Here is a 21555-nt window from a genome sequence, read left to right on the forward strand (position 1 = left end):
AGATGAGAGGTCTGGAGCATCTCTTATCAGGAGAGGTGTGGGAGTTGGTCCTGTTAAGCCTAGAGGAGACCGAGAGGGGATCTCACTAATGCATAAGAAGATCTTCAAGATGAGTCCCAGGAAGGCGGTGCAGACTTTTTGGTGACAGGACAAGGAGCAGTGGCCATAACTTAAAACACAAGAAGTTCCACCTGAACATGAGGGAGAACTTCTTTCCTTTGAGAGTGGCAGAGCACTGAAACTGCTGCCCAGGGAAAGTGCTGAGTTTGCCCCTTTGGAGACATCCCAAACCCTAGATGTGTTCCTCTGTCAGCTGCTCCAGGTGACCCTGCAGGGGGTTGCACTGGCTGGTCTCCCTTCCAATCCTAGCAATTCTGTGGTTCTGTAACACTGAGTTGTCAAGATTAGTGCCTGTTGCATTGTTACTGTTTTCTCATTATTATTTATCATTCTAGAGATGGAATTTCCTTCTAGCTTCACTAGTACTGAAAGAGCATTTGTTCACCGTCTCTGTCAGTCTCTTGGACTGGTATCTAAAAGCAAAGGGTAAGTCAGGGTACAATTTTCAGTTTTTTGGTGCAGACCAATAGAATTTCAAGACTAATGATAACCTGACTGATGTTTTCAACATACTCAACTGTGTTGCAAGGAATAGTATTAGAGAAAAAAGTGTAAAAGAGAAATGAGCATCTGTGTTCGTTGCTGTATGCATGCTTGGAAAAGCTTGTGACATGCCTTTTGGGACAGCTTGCTTTTATACTTTGTGGATTTAATGGCTCCATTAAAAAAGCTTCTCACTGTGATTTCTGGTTTTTTTTTTCCCAAAGATTTTGCATAGCATCTCCTACCTTGACAGATCAAAGTCAACCTAGAGTAGGTTCCTTTTTCCTAAAATATGTTTTCTTCTCCCGCCGACAGAAAAGGAGCCAATCGCTACCTGACTGTAAGGAAGAAGGATGTATCAGAGGCACACGCAGGCATGACTTGTGGCTTGGCTCTCCGTACGAAACACGCTGTTCGGAGTCTGATTCAGCGCTTTCCCGTCACAAATAAGGAAGGCACGGAACTCCTGCCAAGGACAGAGCGAGGAAATGCCTGTGCTGTTGAATCTGGTACGTTGGGCGTGTGTTCTGCTTTGGACTTGTCCATCACCACCACTTGGAAAAACCACCTGCAGCCCAAAGACAAAAGAAACCTCTTTCTGTTCTGTCCCCTCTCGTGTCCTAACAGACACCTTCTTGCAAACGCATTAATTTTCCTTACTTTTAAGGTCTTTTGGAACTGGTGCTGTGAGGAACTTGGGAAGTCATATCATGCACATGGTGATGTCCACCTTGTGTTGTGTTACTTTAGAATCTTTGAGGCAGTTCCAGCCAAACCTTTTTGGAAGCACAGTTTGAAATGTGGCTCCATAAAAGTTCTGTGAGGTGGGATTGAAGAGTCAGTGTTCCCCTGCTGCTGTAAGAACACCCATATGAGAAAATGAAGTTGTCTGTTCTGCTTGTAGAAATTAATGTCCTTGATAAATGAAGAATTTTAATTTTTATTTCTTCATCTCTACAAAATAGATTTGGTCCTTAAGAGACTACTGTCCAGACTTCTTGATTTCTTGAATATGGAAGAGTTCACTGAAAGACAAACTTCTGATAAAATGTTGGGGTTTTTTTTTTAAAAAAGCAAGGTTTTAATCTAGATTATTGCTTTATCAGCTACAAGTGGAAGAGTTACAGTGTGTTTCTGTGTGCAGAGATGGGTGTAGTGAACAGAAAACACTTGTACCAATATGCCTTGTTTAATGGCATGGTTCTGATAGGTGGTGTCTGTTCTTGAAGTGCTTCCTTTGCTGTTCTTTCCAATTGTTTCAGTTGTTTAATAGGATTGTTTAATGAACAGAGGGAAGCTATAATGCAAGGACTGAAATGCAATGTCTTAGGAATGTAAGGGATAAGTTAATGAGCAGTGTAATATTTGCCTTTCTCCGCATCTCAAGAATGTATTTTTAGTTCTCCCGATCTCTTAGTCTGTGTTTGTCTTGGTACAGCAGAGGTTGAAATTTAGTATATGAATCTGTTACTGACATTAAATATGTATAATTGAGTTTACAGCAAGCTTTTCATTCTTCTGGAAGATAATTCTCAAGGAATTAGAGAGTAGCACTTGCAATGATGGATGTGAAGTAGCTGCCTCAGAAGATGTGCCCGTTTGTTGGCTACTTATGCACTGCTTTGTAACACATCACACTGCTGTGTGGGGGCCAGGACTCTTGATACAGCATGCTTGCATTAGTATGATTTCAGGCAAAGGCGTGGAATAGCTTCAAGGCTTACCCCTGGAAGTGTGTATTTCTAGGGAGAACTGCAGGTGTGAAATGTGGGCGCAGATACAAGGGCCACCAAAATCCACCGGGCTGTGTTCTCTGGTTTAGTTTCTGTTTCTCCTTTTGCTCTTTGTGGGCTTCTTTGACTTGGAGCAATGCTCTGGAAGAGTCTGGTTTTGTTCAAAATACCTATGAAAGTAATAACTGTTTTGAAAGATATTTATTTCAAGCACTGCAGGAGGACATGTTGCTATAAATATGACTTCTAAATGTGTGATGGGTTTGTCACTTTACCCACAGGGATGCATCAAAAGTCAGCAATGTTAATTTTTCAGTACAGTTTTTGAGCAGTGTTTTTCTGTGACCTTCCTCTGTACCTGCATAAATAAACTTTTACCTTGTCTTCACAGAAAACAAAGAAGTAAACAAGATAACTTTTCGACTTAATGATGGTATCCCCCAGGTCCCAGTGGAAAGAGGGGAATCAGAGTTTGATTCCTTCAGGCAGTCACTACCAGTTCTTGAGAAACAGGAAGAAATTGTCCAAACAATAAAGGACAATAAAATTGTTTTGATCATAGGAGAGACTGGATCAGGAAAAACTACGCAAGTATGTTTCTTCAATTAAATAAAAACTAGAACAGTATTTATGACAATTGTGTAATATTTGTGATACGGGATATTTTGATGCTATTGTAAGGCTTTTCTTTTCCTGTATGATTGAGAATCTTGTTCCAATTCACTTTCTTCCTTTTGAAACACTAAGCCAGTAAATAGGTACTAAAAGCGAAAATGATTCCTCACAATTTTTTCTGGTAGATACAATTTTTTCCTTAAAACAATACAAAATATTGAAGGGAAAGTAGCTGTGATGTTTGTATAGGCCTTTTTCTTCTAAGGTAGTTCTGTTCTTAGTACCCAGAGTATTTTTTGTGTTAAAATGAGAGATAATCTACAGGACTTTTTTTTTCAGATTTCTCTGAAGCAGGAGGGAGACACTGCGAGTTTTTTCTTAAAAAAAACCTAAAGAGGTTATACTTAGAAATTTATTTTCCACTGCTTCGGGTATGCTTGCCATGATAATCCTAATGAAAAGTCTTTTGCAATGTGTAATACTGAGATGCAGTTAAATTGTTTCCCTGTGCTAACAAAGCTGTGACTGTCTCAAAAAGTAAATTTGAACCACTTCTTTACAGATCCCTCAATTTATCCTTGATGACTGCTGCAAGAATGGAACTGCCTGTCGTGTGTTCTGTACTCATCCCAGACGTTTAGCAGCTGTTGCTGTGGCTGAAAGAGTGGCAGCAGAAAGAAGAGAGAAGATTGGCCAGACAATTGGTTACCAGATCCGGTTAGAAAGCAGGTACTAATGGTATTTCTGAGTGCCAGTTGATCTTGTGTTGGTCTTGTGCATCTTGTGCACAGGTAAACTGCAGTGTGTTTGGGTTGCAGCCTCCCAGGTGGGATATGTTACTGCAGGTAAGGAATACGTAAGAGGGAAAAGGATGGCTTTCTTGCTGTGTTTTGCAGTTTCATGTAGTAGGTTGTCTTGTAGAACTGAATCTCAGGTATTTTCTGTTGACTTCTTCTGCGGAGTGTATGCAAGGAAATCTTTGTCTGATTTTCAGATCAAGTCTACACTTTCTTTTTTTTTTTTATTTTTTCCCCCCTCTCTACTTGTAACAAGTGTGGATCCAAAAGTTCTGCAAGCTTTGAAGGTAGGTGTGAAGACCAGCATGCTGTAAGAAATGTTATGTAGTGTGAGTTGATAGGAGTCATAAAAGGGAAAACAACAAAATTGGAAAGCGACTGATGGAGATGAGCATTATTTATTAGTCTAGTTTGGGCTAAATTTACTCTTCTTCAGCTTCTGTGTTTAAAACATGAAGTGAAGTAAAAGTAGAGATTTCAGTATCACATGATGAATTTGTCTGTAAAGCAGAGCATGAATGGATTGTGTGGGGTTTTTACATCTTTGCACCGTGTAGCCAAATGACATCTCAGGGAAGGGCCAGCAGTTGGGATATGAGTGACCAGAAGATGGCAAAAGGTTGTGTTGCTTGAGTGAACAAAGATAACACACAGCTGATGAAAATGAATGTGCTTGAACAACAAAGCCGCAGTAAGAATTCAAATGTGTGTACGAAAGCTCACAAGGATATAAAGAGATTAGAAGAGCTGGTGAAGATGTATCACAAATAAGCTGGATAATTAATATATGGAAGTACTATGCTGGCAGAAGAAGAGCAAAGTCAGGTGAAAATGGAAGAATTGCTGGAAGCAGTGCAGGAAATCCAGCTTGAGAGGAATCAATACAATTGCTGCAGAGAAACACTAAAAGGGAGAAATAACAATATTTTGAGCTGTGGACAAAAAAAAAAATCTGGAATGGAGATGTTTAGAGGTGTTTATAGTAAGACAGAAGTATAATTTTTAAGGTTTTCTTTTAGGATGGCAGTACCAGAGGGAGTAGTGACAATTGCTGTTTTTATTGGGACAGCTTCTCTCAGTATAGAATTGTAACATTTCAGTAGTTTGAGCTTCTGAAGGAGCAGAGGATGAAGCAGATGACTTTGTGATTTAGTCAGCTGTACTGTATTGTGTCCTCAAGGCAAGGCTTTGGGAGCTGTGGGGAGGCTTCTGTGAGGAGGTGCCAGAAGCCTCTCCCGTGTGTGACAGAGCCGGTGCCAGCCAAGACAGACCTGCCTGTGGCCGAGGCTGAGCCCATCTGTGATGGTGGCAGTGCCTCTGGGACAGTGGGGAACAGCGGAGGAAAACCTGCACAACAGAGGCAGCAGTTCAAGAAGAGCAGTGAGAGCAAGCAGAATTTCTTCACGCTTCTCTTTTACTTCCTTATTTATTAAAATCTGAATCTTATTTTTTCAATTAATCTGTTATCCAAAGTTTTGGGGCGCAAGCACTACAAATTGTTAGGAAATGTGTGGGAAAAGGCACCGGTTAAAAACAAGTGGTGTGCAGGAGTCTTTTGGGGAGAGAACTGTAATTCCTCTTGTGGTCAGCAGCTGCTTTAATTTTTGATCCCTGGAAAGCTAGCTGCCTTTAAATGGTGCAAAGCCCCTGAGCTGTCTGTGTGATGTGTTCCATAGGGTTTCTCCAAAGACACTGGTAACATTCTGCACTAATGACATGCTCCTTGGCACGCTGATGGCAGGAGACAGCACCCTCTCCACCGTGACCCATGTTATTGTGGTGAGCATCCTGTGGTCTTTCATGTGGGGTGGGGCAATATGTATTGCCTTGGAAAATGAGGTCCTCATTTGTTTTATTTAGATTTGCTGAGCACTTCAGGTGTTTTTGTTTGGTAGAAGATGAATCAGCTTTAGAGACTTTCTGAGTCCTTAGAGTAGCATGATTGTTTTGTGGAGTTTGGTGTTTTTCTGCGTGTTTGTGTTTTTTCCTGTAAAAATAGTTTATTTTCATGCCAATGATTAATTGTGGAATCAGGAGGAGTGGAGAAAGACAGAAGTGTAAATTTTTCGGAACTTCCCCTGTCAGCAGCAAATCCTTAGGGAGGCTTACATGGATGTGGTTCAATGTGATTGTCTCAGAATTCCTGTTATCATTTGTTTTAGCAATAGCAGGTTTTCAGTCCATTTGTTTGCCCAGAGTGTTCTAGATAATGTGGAGTCTAATGGCTAACAAATTATTCAGATGTGTTCATTTATGAGTATGCTAATATTCCTATTGTGGAATTTAATAAGGAAGGGGAACTAGAATGCTTATGGCAAGATTGAAGTCCTGAAGATTAAAAGGTAAGTTTAGGTGCCTGCCTGTTTATCAAAGTTAAAAAGGCATGAGAATGATCTATACATTCTTGATGTCAGCCTACAAGCCTTGTATTTTGAGTCCTTGTTTCCTTCATTCATAATAGAAATCAAAACAGAAGAATGACAAAGATGATGAATCAGTTAGGTGCCTTAATTTATAGGCTTTGTGTGGCTTTGACTTGTCTAAGCAATCTGTCTGTTTTTCTGATTATGTGGTGTCATCCATTTCTTTAAATGCTCATCAGTGGTGAAGTGAGAATTTATGAAAATAAGATTTGTAGGATTTGTGGTTTGTGGCGTTTTCTTGAAATTTGGCTTCAAATACAAAATCAGAGAGGTCTCAGATATTCACTTTAGCCTCTAAAGTTAAGGTGCGTACAGCTTCAGCATGGCAACGCACTCAGCGCTGATAAAAACTTTTTGAAGTGTTTTTTTTTTCCCTTATGGATAGTTTTTAAATAAAACCCTATTACTTAAACTAGACTTACACATTTTAAGGCCTCTGTAATGTGCCACCAGATCATGTATTTAATTTTTTTAGAAAAGTTTGTTTTTGTCAGAAGTTGTGATCCTGAATCTATGATGGCTTTTTATCTCTTTTTTTTTCCTTTTGTTGCAGGATGAAGTACATGAGAGGGATAGGTTCAGCGACTTCTTGCTAATAAAACTGAGAGATGTGCTGCAAAACCAGCATAATTTAAAACTAATTCTTTCTGGTGCTGCTGTAGATACAAATCTCTTTATTAGGTATTTTGGAAGCTGCCCAGTAATACATAGTAAGTCTTGATCTTAACTCTTAAATCTGAGTATACCTGCCCTGAGACTCAGAGATCTTAGTAAACTGTAGCAAACTATTCTGAGTAAAGGCAGGTGCTGAATACACTGAGAGTTCCAGGAATCCTTGTTCTTTGTGTATTCAGGTTTCTTGTTTCTTGACTATTTGCACCTCGTTCAGAGTGAAGTGTTTTAGTCACTGGGAGTTCTGTACATGCAGGTACATCCTGCCCCCCTCCACTGTTAACTGAAGAAGTAGGAAGAGGTTATTGAAGTGCTGTCTTCATGCTGATACAGGACTTAGGAGCTACATGAGTGTGATACATATTAATACATTCCAGTAGAATCTCACTCTTCAGGCTTGGTGAAGGTTGTTACTGGCTACTGGATGAAACACAGCTAACTGTAGCTATTCAGTTCAGAAATACAGGCTCAGGCAGATCGGGTTTCACATGAAAAAAAGAATGACATGATTCTTTGATTTAAAGAAAATTAGTAGCCCTTCATCTAGGTGAATATTCAGAAAAGGCATCCAGTTTCTCTTCGTTTGTGTTCAGACTCAGTTACCTGCAGTTAGATTACATTCAAATGCAAAGAAAAGTTACCATTATTGCTGTTTTAATTTCATGTGACTGATCTTTAGTAGAGGCAAAATATAAATGTGTGGGAGATGGGGGGTTTTTGTGGGTTTGCGTTTTTTTCCCCACACTCCTGGCTTGAAGGTTTTTCTGCATGGGCGACCTGCTCTGGCACCTTGCAATCCTCTTACTTTTTCAACAATAATGTCCAAGTTTAATGTAAGCTGTTAAGCTTACATTACTTTACTTAATGTAAAGTAGCTTTTAAGATAATGCTTTATTTGACAATCAGGTAGATGCTCTGCATATCAGCCTTTTTTAAAAAAATCTCAACAGTTTTAGGAAGTGGGATTGCTTACTGGTTTATTTTAACAAATGTTTGTGAGAGGAAACCTCTTTTTCCTAATTTTTTTTTTTTACAGATGGAAGTGTTTAGTTCCCAGTTTTGAATTTCTGCCTAGTAAAATAAGGCTTGCAACTTGTTGGAGACAGGAATCTGGAAATTACACATGCTTTCATGTTTTCTGAATTTTTTTTGCAAGCGAGAGCCTCAGTTGTGATTGTTGTGTGGCTTTCCAGTTTACTCTTTTTGCAGCTTCCTGTTCTTTCAGATCGGTCAATTTGTGTTGGAAATTCTGATGGCAATCTCTCCAGTTTACCACAGTGCTTGTGCTGGTTATGTAACAGGCCAATAACAATTGAAAAGATGGTTTCCCCCCCTTTTTTTTTTTTTTTTTTTTTTTTTTTGAGAATTTAAGAACTAAAAGAAGCATCTTTGTCTGTTCATGTAATGTAAAAGGTTTGATTCTCCTTCAGCATTATGACAAAATCCTGACCACAGAAACCAACATTTTGTAGCTTTGGATTGCTGTAGTACACAGAGCTTGTGCTCAGTGTTGGAAGGCTTCCTCTGTGACAGCTTCTAAAAGTATGTGAATTGTGGATTGCTCTTTCTGAAGGAAAATCCGGAGTGATCCTGAGTCAGCTTAAGGGACAAGAAATCAAAATGCAGAGATTTGAATTCTTCATGCAAAAAAGCCTCCTTTAATGTCCATAGATAAGGTCTAGAAAACAGTCATGTTGAAAAAGAAATCAGGATAAATTATGAGAAGGGAGAGGCCACTGGGATGTCTCATCTGTCAAGAAGTATTCAGTAAAGAAAGCTCAGCTTTGCTGAATAAGTTGAGGACATGGAGATAAGGCTCCCTTCTCACATACTTCTGATGAAAAGAAAGTAGTTCAGTGCAAAGATGTACTGTCTCCGTGTGGAACCTTGCAAAAAGCTGTATTAATTGCTTATTAATTCATGAAATTTTAAATCCAGGTGGCAGACTTACATGGCGAGTTCTTGTTTGTAACCCTAAACAAAAACGGCTGTTCTCTTTTTCTCATTTAAAAAAATTAATAACTGTCACTCTTATGAACATCTCTTGCTGTAACACTTGATAAAATTGAAGAGGTTGAGGAGAAACAAGGTGGCATTTTACTTTGGAAATGTTTTGTTTTGTATAATTCTGAGAAAAATAAACACCAGTGAAGATAGTTTTTGAAAAAATGAATGCTGTAAGTGAAGCTAGTGAATATATAATCTTTTATGGATTTTTTTCTATTTTAGTCCAAGGCAGGCCTTTTGAAGTTAAAGAGTTGTTTCTGGAGGACATTTTACGAAGCACTGGGTATACAAACAAAGAGATGGTGAAGTACAAAGAAGAGAAGCAGCAAGGTCGGTGGACTTGTTAATTGTAAGGGTTGGCCATGAGAATCATTGGTTGATTGAACAAACAATTAACAGGATTCTTTTCTGTTAAAATTCCAAAGTCAGGAGATTAAATGAGATGTGATTAGATGACAGCAAGTATTTTTAAGCTCTCAGTATTTACATTACTGAAATAGTTTATGCAATTAATGAAAAAAAATCACTTTGATTTGGTGGTTGCATTCTTTTTTCTTTCAGTTGATAAATGTCATCTGTTTTCTAATTATTACGCTGTAGAGTTATAGAGAACTGGGGGCTGTGCCCACATGAATACTAAAGAAGCATAGGATGCTCTGTACCTTTGGGTGCAAACTAAAGTGCAGCTATTAAAGCAGGCAGGATTTTGTACAGTCTTGCACTAAATGGACAAGTTGTTCCCTTCAGTAACATTTTTCACTGCTTTCTTCAGGCATGGATGTATTTTTTGTGTTAACACTCTTGAGCTAAACATCATTGGTTTTCAGTTGATTAAGTAGATACTGCTTCAGAAGTTTTCCTGGCACCTGAAAGTAATGATCCCAGTGATTATTTAAAGAAATTAAAAAAAAAAAAAAAAAAAATGCAAACCCCAAAGCTATAACATACAGTCCTAACTGGATATTTATCACAGTGCTCATCTCTGATCACTGGGGGCAGAAAAGTTCAGTTAAGACACTGGTGTTTTCTAATGTTTCTTCCACTTGTGTAGAAAAATAAGTTGTTACGTGCAGGGACTGTCTCGCTTGTCTTCAGCATTCCATTTCTGGAAAAAGATCTGGGCTGAGATTGTGTGGAAGGTGATTACTTAAGGAAGACCCTTTGAATGCAGTAGTTTGAAATAATGGAGGCTTGGGGGGTGAAACACCAAAGTGGTGGGTTTTACCTCGTTCTTATAGCCCTTGTTTGCAGTGTGCACTTTGGGTACCCTTAAACATGTCATTTATGTTGGACTGGTAGTAGCATTCTAGATTAAATAAGAGAGGTTGAATAGGTAAAACTTGGACCTGCTGGAACTGTCTTTTTTAGTAGAAAACAATGGATAATAAAGATGACTCAAACTTTCTTGGGGAATATTTTGCATTCTAGAAGAGAAACAGAAGTACACTCTTGCTGAGTGGTGTTCAGCTCAAGGCAACAGTAACAAAAGGACATCTCGGAGACAAAAATCGGTTCCAAGGGCAAATGAGGAGTACAAATGGTTGGGTGATGGTGGTGACACAGTATTTAATCAACTGGTAATTTTTTTCTTTAGTTGGAAGAGACATTTGTATTTGTGTTGTATTACTAGCCATTTAAAATCTGTTTTCTACAGGTAGTTCTGTAGAGTCTTTGGGGATATTAACCTGTTTTAAAGATTACTTGATTGGGGTGAACTGCTGTAGCTGAAGTGTGCTCTTCAGTTAGGGTGGTTGTACACAGCTTTTCCTCAGATCAAATGGCTCGACTGCCATTGTGTTAGTACTTGCATCTGACAAAATCAATGCATTGATACCTGAGTGCTGGATTTCTGGTTGCTGCTGGGGAAAATTACCATTCAGATTCTTTGTGGGTAATGTATGAGAATGAAGACAACTCTTGGAAGAGATTAATCTTTCAGTATTGTTTTTTATCTTCAGACTGAAAAAGATGTGAATTGCCTTGAACCGTGGATAGTAAAAGAAATGGATTCCTGTCTTTCTGACATCTGGTTGCATAAAGATACTGATTCGTTTGCTCAGGTGTTAAATCTTATTTTAACTGAAAATGTCAGTGGTAAGTTTCATGTGCTATTACATAAGAAAAAAGCAACCTCAACTTTACTTTGATTTTTATGGCTACTTTTCTCTCCAGTTTCAAATGTTGCTACCTTTACATTCTGATGCCTACTGAAAAAATGGATAGGGCTAGCAGAATTAATGAGTTGTTTAGTTAGTTGATGATGTTGTTTTCAAGTATTGACAGAAGTGTGTTTCTAAAAGAGTGTGGAGTTGACATGAAGTGACTGCAGAGATAAAGTGAGGAAACAAATTCTCTTTGGGCTGGAATTTGAAAGCAATATTTGTACTATATTTAGATGAAGAAATAAGATTTCTATGGGGTTTGCTGGATTTTTTTGTTTTACTTCTCAGTTGATTATAGGCACAGTGAAACTGGTGCGACTGCTCTGATGATTTCTTCAGGGAGAGGCTTTTTGAGTCAAGTAGAACAGTTGATCAGCATGGGAGCAAGTATCCACTGCAAATCATCTAATGGCTGGTAAAAACAGAGAAACCAAAAGATAGATTTATTTGTCAATACAGGAGAAAGAAAGAAAATTCTTTAACATCTAAATTAATTTGCTAACTTATGACACTGCTGTAAGAACTGTAGATTTTGACAGCCTAAACAGTCTCTAACTCCTGTTAATCACATTGTTTTCTGTAAATTCTAAATTGAATTCTTAATTACATGGTCTTGATTATGAGCTATAAACTTTATTTCAGTAGGTCTTATTTAAGACACTGCTTAGCAGAACAACTGTAATCTACTGAATTGGACCAAAATGTTTGGCAGTTTGTATTTTCATGGAGTTACCTATATCAGAAGATCTTTCTGTTACGTTTCTAAATATGTTGTAGCATGTAAAAATATTTGTGAATCTGTAGAAGCTCAAGTTCTGTGGTCATGGAGTATGTCTTCATCTAAGCAGGGAAGTACAGTTTGTAACTGTAGTATGGAATGATAAGAATTAGGATTCCAGGGGTCTGATATCTGGTACTAACATTTGAAAAACTTGGGAAGAAATGCAGTTTAAAGGTGTAAAACAGTGAAGTGCATTGTGAGGAGGACAGCTTCTGAAAGACCTGAAATAGCCAAATGTTAAGCCTGGGGTGTGACTTTTGGAGATGACTTCAAGGGTACTGCAAACAGGCAGGTCTGATCTCTGCACGTTGTTGTGGGCTTTTTAAAGGAATGGCACCTCCTTCCTCCTCATTTCCTTGTGCATGTTTGCCGGTGCTCCTGTGTACAAGGACATTCTTCTGTGGTAAAGAACTGTAGTTACCTAAAAGTCAGATAGCTGTTAACACCTATTTCAAATGGGAAGTCGAAGATCCAGCAATAACTGAGAGATAACTGAGAGAAATGGGTACAAAAGTCTGGTGTCAATTGCCTCACCTGATGTGCTCTTCATCTTCATCTTTTGAAGTGAAAAATCTAATGAAACGACTTGTGCAACTCTTTCAGGATGGCTGTGGACTGGGCTAGGCACTTTGGACAGACAGAGGTTGTTGATCTGTTGGAATCCTACAGGTAAGCTGTAGCTATTTTGCAGAAGGAGTTGTATATGATAGTGATGGGGAATTTGAGGTTTGTGTTCTTTTAATCAGAACAGGTTTTAGCTTTTCATGCTGTAAAATCTGGACTGAATAGCAATACCTATTTTTTAAGAATAAGAATTTCAAAACCAAACAAGTTTGTACTCAGTATCGTATTGTTTATGTTTGCACAACTTGCTAATTGTATGCTATGTGCCATTTTCTTTTCACATGCTTACTTTGCAAACAAATCTGTCATGTGTTTTTATCTGTATATTTTTTATACGCAATAGGCATGTTAAAGAAAATTGACAGAAGTAATGTGTACACTAGGCCATTCAAGAATGCTTTTCTGATTAACTTACAGTTATCATAGTTGAGGTAGTGTTTTGTAAAGATTATATTTATTATAATTTCTCTTAGTGCAGTTTCTGCTAGTGGGAAATTTTTGGAGAATACATATCTCTTAAATATTTTTCCTTGAACAGATGAACGAGAAGTATCTTTACACTTTCATTTGCTTATGGTTCTGTTTCAATGAAGTTGAAGAAACCTAAAGTTAGCACTAATAAATGAAGGGGCATCCTTTGTTGGGTTAACATTGAAATCAGTGAACAGCAATAGTATGGTGGTTCCCTTCTGCTACACTTCAGCACTAGAATTCAAGACCAATAGTCGTGTTGGTCCTGATCTAAGTTTGAGCTGATGGCTCAATGCAAACCCGAAGGGGCAGCCTTGACTCTGGTGTATTTTTCTGTTACAGCACTTCATTTGCATTTGGAAATCTGGATGAAAGTTCCCTGGTCCAAAATAGTGGTAGTGACCTTAGTGCAGAGGACAGAGAACTACTGGCAGCTTATCATCACAGTTTTGATGATGAAAAAGTGGATCTGGATCTGATAATGCACTTACTTCACAGCATCTGTCATAGTTGTGATGCAGGTAGGTAAATACCCAACCAGCTGTTGTGGCTTTGGCTTCTGATGAATCGTGCTCTTCTTTCAGCAATCCCCAAACGTTAAAACCTTCTGAGTGCTAGTCGACACGTATTTGAATTTTCTGTTTAACTTTGCAAACCCACTTCCTTTTTTAGGAGCAATTTTAATATTTCTTCCTGGGTATGATGAGATAGTGAGCCTCAGGGACCGCATTCTTTTGGATGACAAGAGATTTGCTGCTAATGCTCACAGGTAAAACCTTTAGTTGCTGTGGCTTTTCATTGCTTCTTTTCAGGATCCTTAAAATGTTCCTTTTGTCTTGCATTAGATACCAAGTTTTCATGCTTCATTCAAGTGTGCAGACTTTGGATCAGAAGAAAGTGCTTGAAACTCCACCTTTTGGCATCCGCAAAATTGCAAGTATTAGAGGACTTTGTCCGATGCTACAATGATCTGTTTTGCCTTTGCTTTTACAGTGACTCTAGTTCCGGTGGTTTTGGTTTTTTTGCTTTGCAGATTCTTTCTACTAATATTGCAGAAACCAGCATAACAGTCAATGATGTGGTGTTTGTCATTGACTCAGGCAAGGTGAAAGAGGTAGGATTGCCTTAAATTTTCCTAGTGCAATTCTAAAACACACAGTGCATAAACTTTGGGGAACTTGTTTTTTTTTTCCTTTTTACTTTACATGAAAATGAAAAAAAGCTTTTACATGCTGAGATCTACTGCCTGTCAGGCAACAGTCCTCGCTGAAAAGTTTCAACATCCATTTGTTTGAAGACAAATACTGTAAATAGCTAGCTGTCTAAAAAAACCTTGTAAAAGCTAATCTAGGTTGATGTATTAATGGATCTTTCCCTTTTGCAATTTAGTATTTCTGCTGGATTTTTAAAACAAGTCCTCAGTTTAGACCACCACCTTCCTGAGACTTAGAGAGCACTGGGAGTTCCTTTTGTCCTACTATTGTATCAAGTCCAAAAATAATCCATGAAGTTTTTAAGCAGTTTTTTTTGCTGTGTTCAGTGCCCATTCCTAATTACTTGTTCAAAAAAAGTGAGAACACACAATGAGGCAATTTAAGACCTAGTGTACAGCTTTGAAAATGAAATTGGATTTCATAGGTGATATGCACACCAAATTTCTGAGGTTCTCATAAAGTGGTTTTTTTGTAATTGTACATCAGTCTTAAGAAAACAAGTAGGTAATTTCCAAGTGAGATAAAAAGGAAAACTTTATTTGGTATAATAATGTAGTTTTACCTGCTTTGTGATTCTCAGAACACAGATTTGACATAGCTTTTACTGACTTGCAATTACCTATTGACTAGAAAATGTTGACTTTCACAAACTGTGGAGCATTAAGGTACTACAAAGGAGATACCATCATAAATTCACTTGAAACTGAGAAGGTACCTTTGTTGCAGAAGCTACTGTATATCTATTAGTGCTTCATACTTTTTAGAAAACTTCTGTTGGTAATCTAAATAACTAGTAACTTTTATTTCATGTACCCTATTGAGTTTTCAGTTTATATTCCTTTCTTTGTTTTTCTAAAAGTCTTTTGATGTGCAGAGTCGTGTTCCAGTGCTAAAAATGGGGTGGATTTCAAAAGCCAGTGCTGTCCAGAGAAAAGGCAGGTAAGAAATGCCTCATACTGGTTTCCATTTTGCAGATATCCACAATCTGTGTTTCGAATAAAGCACACAATGTAGTAACTGTTTCTAGCCTAGTCCAGTGTGTAGGGTCAGTATGTATTTCCTTGGAATAATTTCCCAAGTTGTAGAAGAGTGATGCTCAGGCATTTCCCAAAGGTCTGGGTTGTTTTCCCCCCATTAATTTGTTCTCCTTCCTCTTTCTCCCATGTAGCACCAGCAGTCACAGTGTCCAGTGGGGTGTTTTCACATCTTGTCTGTGGGCAGAGGACTGCCTGTTTCACTTTCTCCAAGCTATCCATGACTTAACAGGCCATGATTATATTCTTCCCAACACTGTGGGTGAGGGCTCAGAAGTTTGTGTAGCAACAAATGCCTGTTTAATCAGTCATACTGGCATTAAGCTGCACATTTGCACATAGATGTATATCAATGAGAGAGCTGGCTGTCTCTCATTCACTCACAAGTTATTTAATCTTTATTCTGCCTTTTACTCCAAGCATCACTTCTGTTTGGGGGATGTGAGAGGAAACAATAAAGTTTGCAACTGATTCCTTACAACAAAGGATGATTGAGATTTGGACTGGTCTTAAGTTAGCAAAAACCCCACAGCACTTTACATTAGATAAGCCTTGTTTTTCTTTCTCCAGATTTCTCAGTGGTGGGTTAAAATTACCGTAAAAAATTGCCACACTCTCAAAAATAACTCACGATTGGAAAACTCTCACTTTGCATGTGACTGACAACACTGTCTTCATAGAACTGCTTCTTCTTTTCCATTCTGAGTTTCTGTGTCTGTCTGTTGGCTTTAGGTTTTGTTTTTAGAAAGAAATCCTCATTTTCACCACTTCCCATATTTTATTTTCAAGGGCTGGGCGCTGTCAGCCTGGAGTCTGCTTTCGTCTCTTCAGCAGGCTGCGATTTCAGAATATGTTGGAATTTCAATCTCCAGAACTTCTAAGAATGCCGCTTCAGGTGCATGTTCAGTTAGAAACTGTAACTTTAAAAAATACAATGTCCTCAAACCATACTATTAATTGCAACAAATCATGGGTTTGGGGTTGTTTCCAAATCTTGGTAATCTTTTTTGTTCTGCCTTTTACCTTGCAGGAGATTTGTTTGTACACAAAACTTCTGACTCCAATTAATTGTCCAGTTGTAGACTTTCTTATGAAAGCTCCTGATCCGCCGCCTGCTGTAACTGTGAGAAATGCTGTGCATATGCTTAAGGTCAGAGAAGGAATAGGTTTAGATGGTAATTGTGTTTGATCCCAAATTTGTGGTGTAGCAGTCTGTCTTACGGACTTCAGTTTGTACTGAAGCCGTTTTTAATTACCTAAGGATGTTCTGAGTTTTTGTTTATTGTCTGTTTTCATTTTGTGTGTGGGATGTCGTTTTCCATGTCAAGGGAAGAGAGTGCTTTGAAGTCTTGTCTCTGTTAATAGTTTCACTTGCTTTTTTAGTGTTTGGAAACAAGTCTAGTTAATGTCCAGTATTCACATCCTTTCTGCTTTCTCTGTAAAGTGATTTTGTCCACCGTACCCATCCCCCTCTCCTTTGTTTGTTTGTTTGTTTATAAACAGACCATAGATGCCATGGACCCTTGGGAAGATCTCACTGAGCTTGGTTATCACCTCACTGAATTGCCTGTAGAGCCACACCTCGGTAAAATGGTGTTGTATGCTGTAGTTCTGAAGTGCCTGGACCCCGTTCTGACCATTGCCTGTGCTCTTGCCTGCCAAGACCCTTTTGTGCTGCCCACGCTGGCCTCCCAAAAGCGAGCAGCCGTGCTGTGCAGGAAGCGTTTTGCTGCCGGGACGTTCAGTGACCACATGGCCCTGCTCAGGGCTTTCCAGGTAGAATTTCATTTCAGAGAGTTCTGATCACAGCACACCAGCCAAGCAATGCAAATGTACCAAGCCACTTGGATGTAGAGTGGTGGACTGTGCTTAAGTCCTCGGAGAAGACTTTCTTTTTGCCTAGTGGCTTTCCTGGGTATTGGACTCATAAATTTGTGAGGGAACCCTTTTTGTAGTATGTTTTGTTGATATTTTCAAACCTTATACAATTCTAAATGTTCTAACCATGTGCCTCTTTATATCCTACTACACTGAACTTCAAATCATAATCTTAATATAATGATCTTTATTTCTTGTTTTAACTTGACATAATCATCATTCTAGGGAAAACATAAAGAGAATCTAATTCTTGAGCAGAAAAAGGTATCTCGTTTGATACATTAACTTTTGGAGTGGGTTTTGTATTTTATTGACATAAATGTAATCTTTTTTTAAAAATGCAGTTTTAGTTTAAGCCCTTCAAATTAATAGGCAAATGTAAAAACGTTGTCAGGCATGGCAGAAGGCCCGCAGTGACGGCTGGGAGAGAGCCTTCTGTGAAAAGAACTTTGTATCCCAAGCCACAATGGAAATCATTGCAGGAATGAGAACACAGTTGCTTGGCCAGCTTAGAGCCTCAGGTAAAGAAGTTGGAAACAATTTTAACCTTGTTTTAAAGTCAGGCATTTAGAAATTGTAACAAAAGTCATGTTCACTGGTGTAATTTTCCTTACTTAATTTGAAATACACCTCCATGTACACATTCGTGCAGGGTATGGAGTAGATGAGGAAGTGTGGCTGATCTAACTGAAAGCACCCTCATCTCCACATGCCACTGCATTTCATGTTTTAATAAATTATTCCCAGAGGAAATGTCTTTAAATTGTAGAAAATAGTGATATTCTGTGTTAGTATGAAACCCCTTATCAGGAAGGATTTCAGTGTAATGGTTTCTTCTTGCTGCTGTTATGGTTGGCAGTGGTGAAAAATGAAACAAATAAGTCGTTTATTTCACCTTTAGTTTCTAACTCCTTTTGAGAACCAAAGAGAAGCTAACGTGGCGCTGTTTTGTCTTTTTCATTTGTCAGGTTTTGTGAGAGCCAGAGGAGGAGCTGATATTAGAGATGTTAATGCTAACTCTGAGAACTGGGCTGTGATTAAAGCTGCCTTAGTGGCCGGGATGTATCCCAATCTGGTGCATGTAGACAGAGAAAGCCTGCTGTTGACTGAACCAAAGGAGAAGAAAGTGCGATTTCATCCTACCTCTGTTCTTGGCCAGTCTCAGTATAAAAAGGTAAAATCACTTGGAATTCATAGTTCAAAAAACACAGCACTAAAATCTCTCCCATGTTTTAGAAATGTCTTTTCCTAGTTGTCAGTACGTTAAAAGCACTATGGGCATTTAACACTACAGCTTTAGAAAATACTGTTCTACTCAGCTGAGAGAGAATTGATGAAATGACGGCAGCTCACAGGACAGCAAACATCAGGTGCTGCTCTGTTGTGACACCTGTCACCGTGTCCCTCTTCTGTGGACCAGCCAGACTGCCAAGTAATGCCTTGCAGGCATCTTCATCCTTTCGAGGTACACCGGAGTCTGGATTTGGAATGTTTCCGTTGGTGTCCATCAGTGTGTGACAAGGAAAGCTTACTTTTCAGTAATATTTAATACATATATTGGCTGATTCTGGAAACAGCACTGTTATAATTCCTGTAGTTATTCAGGAAGAGTTTGTTGGTCCTGTAAGAAATCTCTCCGTTTTGGGTTTCCTTACATATTCAAGTCCATAAATGACACAGTTCCAGGGTATCAGAAACTGCAGTATAGTTCATAAGGAAAGAATGCAGCCACAATGTCTAATGATCATACTGGTACTGAGAAGTGTAGTATGTGTGTTCTTTTTCTACAGACCACTTTATTTGATACATTGAACCAGATTATTGAAACGGCAAGAATAATTTAGAAACAATCAATATGGCAAACAAGTCATGTTGCTTCTAGCTGACACATACATTTTCAAGATAGGTTCTATTGATAATTTTTAATGTCAGGTAACTGCACTATGAACTGTAAGTAATAGAGAAGATATAGAAATTTCCCTTTTTTTCCTCATTTCAATTGAGTCCTGCTGGAATGGAAGCAAAAATAACTGCAGCTAGTTGTCATAGTTTGAATCAAACTAAAAGTCCAACTTATTTCTGAAGCTTTCCTGTCTTGCTTTTAAACTGTGAACCTTAGAGTAGTGTTTATGCTGATTGAATTGCATTTTAGAAAAATCAGGAATCCTAATTAATAGCCATATCTGTATATATATATTTCCTTACTAGGTCTTTAAATCTGCTGCTTTGCTAGAAAATAGAGCCACGTGTGGTTTTGCAAACAGCTTTAGGCAAAAGTTGGATAGTGGCCTGTGAATACTGGGGAAGGTACATGAGTTGAGTCACATCATATCAGTACAGGTTTTTACATAGCAGGACTTTCAGCAGGTCTGGCTACTTGATTGCTGCTATCTGGAGCAAAGACTTTCCAGTGTATTTGCAGAAAAGAAGAGGTAGTTTTACAAATGGTTACATTTAAAAGTCAGTTTTAGAAGGAAAAATATTATTGCTGGTAACACAGTAGTATGCAGGTTTTTGTGTGTAAGCAGAAATAATATAGAGATGCTAATGCACCTTTTGTCTTTAATTCAGGGGGATGGGTATCTAATGATAGCAGTGACAGTGAGATGGAGGACAAAACAGCTGCTGATCTGCCCCTGCTGAAGCTGGATGAATGGCTCCATCTCAAACTGGACCCTGAAGTAAGAAAGAAATTAGTCCTGGGCTTGCTTCATGTAGAAGAATTGTAAAAAGATGTGAAAAGGTGTTTGTAACATTTGAGTAGCCCAGAATTTTCTCCAAGAACGTCATGGTCCATTTGGGTCTCTCAAACCATGTACTCTGTGATTTAACCTTTACTTGACGAGCTCGTCAGGAATTGAAGGGCTTCAATCCCCTTTGGCACAGAGTTGTCTGTCACGTGAATTCGTGTATTCAACATCCGGGCTGCAATGCTTCATCACCTATCACCCATACCTTTCTGTTCTTTTACCTGTGAGCAAAAAGAAAGAAAATAATTAGTCACCTAAGTCAACAGTGAGAGTGCTCACCCCTCTTCCTCCCTCTTGGTGTGGGTGTCCTGTCTCTCACACAAGGGAGCAGGAAAGCCTCTGCAGTCCAGATGCTGTTGGATCTGCTTCACAAACTTTCTGGGCAGTGCGCTGTTTTAAATGTCTGAGCTTGGCAGATTTGTCCCTTTCCACAGGTCAGCAGATTCTGAAGAGATTCTGCCAGACAAAAGATAATGGCTGCAAGGGACAGCAAGCTGCAGGTGACAGTGGCCGCGTAAGGGCCCTTCTGCTCCTTCTGGCCTCCTGTCCTGCCTGCATGGTGCTCCATCAGGCCATAGCATGAGCTGGGATAGCCAAAATCTGAACAAGAGCTGAGAGAACAGCCACATTGGCATATTGTGCTCTTCTTTCTCTGAGAGAATAACCAAAATCAGATCAAAAAAGGAGCACTTGAAGCTGGAGTTGCTGAAAGAAAGTTGCTGTCAGATTTTGGAAGGAGAAATTTCAAAACCTCTTTGAAATAGAAGTCTTTATGTCATTGAGGAGCTGTGGCGATGGTAGGAGGTAGTTTATGGGTCATGAAACATACAGCTTTACCAGCTCTAATAATAACACTGTCTCTCCTAGACGTGTCCAAAAGAGTAATTTTTAAAAACTGATTTCAATGGAAGCACTTCTGATAACATGGGAATTAGACTACAGTCTTCTGAACTTAGTCATCACACTTGAGCAGGTGTCTCTGTAAGAAAAATGTCACTTAGAGCTCTTTTCCCTCAAGTATGACTGAAGAGTGCATGAGTAGAGACTGATTTGAGAGGAAGGGCATAAAGCATGAAAGGATTGGGTTTTCTCAGAAGATAAAAAGGAAAAAAAAAGTCTGTGGGTTTACAGTACAAAGCTAAGTTTAGTACAGAGCTAAATGAAATGTTTCAAAAATTACCTTGCACCCAAGGCAAAGAAAGTAAATCAGCATCTTAGTTTAAATATGGATTATTCCCCTTCCCCAAGACCTTAGTCTTGCCTTTCATTGTGGGCCCTGTTTATATTAGAATGCCAGGTGCTGCCTGCTGTGAAAAAGACAGGGTCCTCTTACCTGTGTGATCTAATTTTCATCAGTATTTAACAGAACTGGAATTCACTGCAGGCTGCTGGTATGCTGCTGCAACTCAGGCAGAAGTGGCACAGCTTGTTCCTGCGTCGTATGCGAGCTCCTTCTAAGCCGTGGTCTCAGGTTGATGAAACAACTGTAAGAGCAATTACAGCTGTTCTGAGTGCTGAAGAACAGTCTGCAGGTCTGCAGCAGCCTTCAGGAATTGGCCAGAGACCAAGACCTGTGACTTGTGAAGAGCTTCCTTTGGCATCTACATGGAAGTCAACCAACAGCAGAGAAAGCTCAACAGAAACTGAATTGTCTGCCTCCTCTCATGCTGAAAAGTAAGATGTTGAGGTCTTCCTCTCACTGTAGGTTGCAATTGATGTATACAAGCTTCACTTAAATTTCTGCTAGTCATAGGAGGTGGAAACCATGGAAATAAGGTTGAAAGGTGTTAT

General features: G+C 38.9%; 1 protein-coding gene across 1 annotated transcript; it reads left to right on the plus strand.

Annotated features, from left to right (window-relative positions):
• Positions 1-291: 291 nt before the first annotated feature.
• Positions 292-18314, plus strand: LOC128822377 (3'-5' RNA helicase YTHDC2-like). Its single transcript, XM_054004074.1, has 22 exons — positions 292-546; positions 919-1112; positions 2728-2927; positions 3514-3680; positions 5425-5527; positions 6725-6881; positions 9073-9180; positions 10279-10427; positions 10809-10944; positions 11301-11427; positions 12397-12462; positions 13231-13409; positions 13561-13657; positions 13734-13821; positions 13922-14002; positions 14962-15041; positions 15926-16031; positions 16167-16286; positions 16640-16912; positions 17409-17535; positions 17983-18188; positions 18309-18314. Exons 1-22 carry the CDS (start codon positions 458-460, stop codon positions 18312-18314), a joined length of 2859 nt encoding a protein of 952 aa, XP_053860049.1. The 5' UTR covers positions 292-457.
• Positions 18315-21555: the final 3241 nt, after the last annotated feature.

Source organism: Vidua macroura, chromosome Z (assembly GCF_024509145.1).
Source record: "Vidua macroura isolate BioBank_ID:100142 chromosome Z, ASM2450914v1, whole genome shotgun sequence".
Classification (NCBI taxonomy): Eukaryota; Metazoa; Chordata; class Aves; order Passeriformes; family Viduidae; genus Vidua; species Vidua macroura.

Excerpts from the sequence above, each read along its gene's own strand:
- LOC128822377 (XM_054004074.1), top strand. The coding sequence starts at position 458 with ATGGAATTTCCTTCTAGCTTCACTAGTACTGAAAGAGCATTTGTTCAC. Across the intron at positions 547-918 it reads CTGGTATCTAAAAGCAAAGG|AAAAGGAGCCAATCGCTACC; the intron begins GTAAGTCAGGGT and ends TCCCGCCGACAG. Across the intron at positions 1,113-2,727 it reads TGCCTGTGCTGTTGAATCTG|AAAACAAAGAAGTAAACAAG; the intron begins GTACGTTGGGCG and ends TTGTCTTCACAG.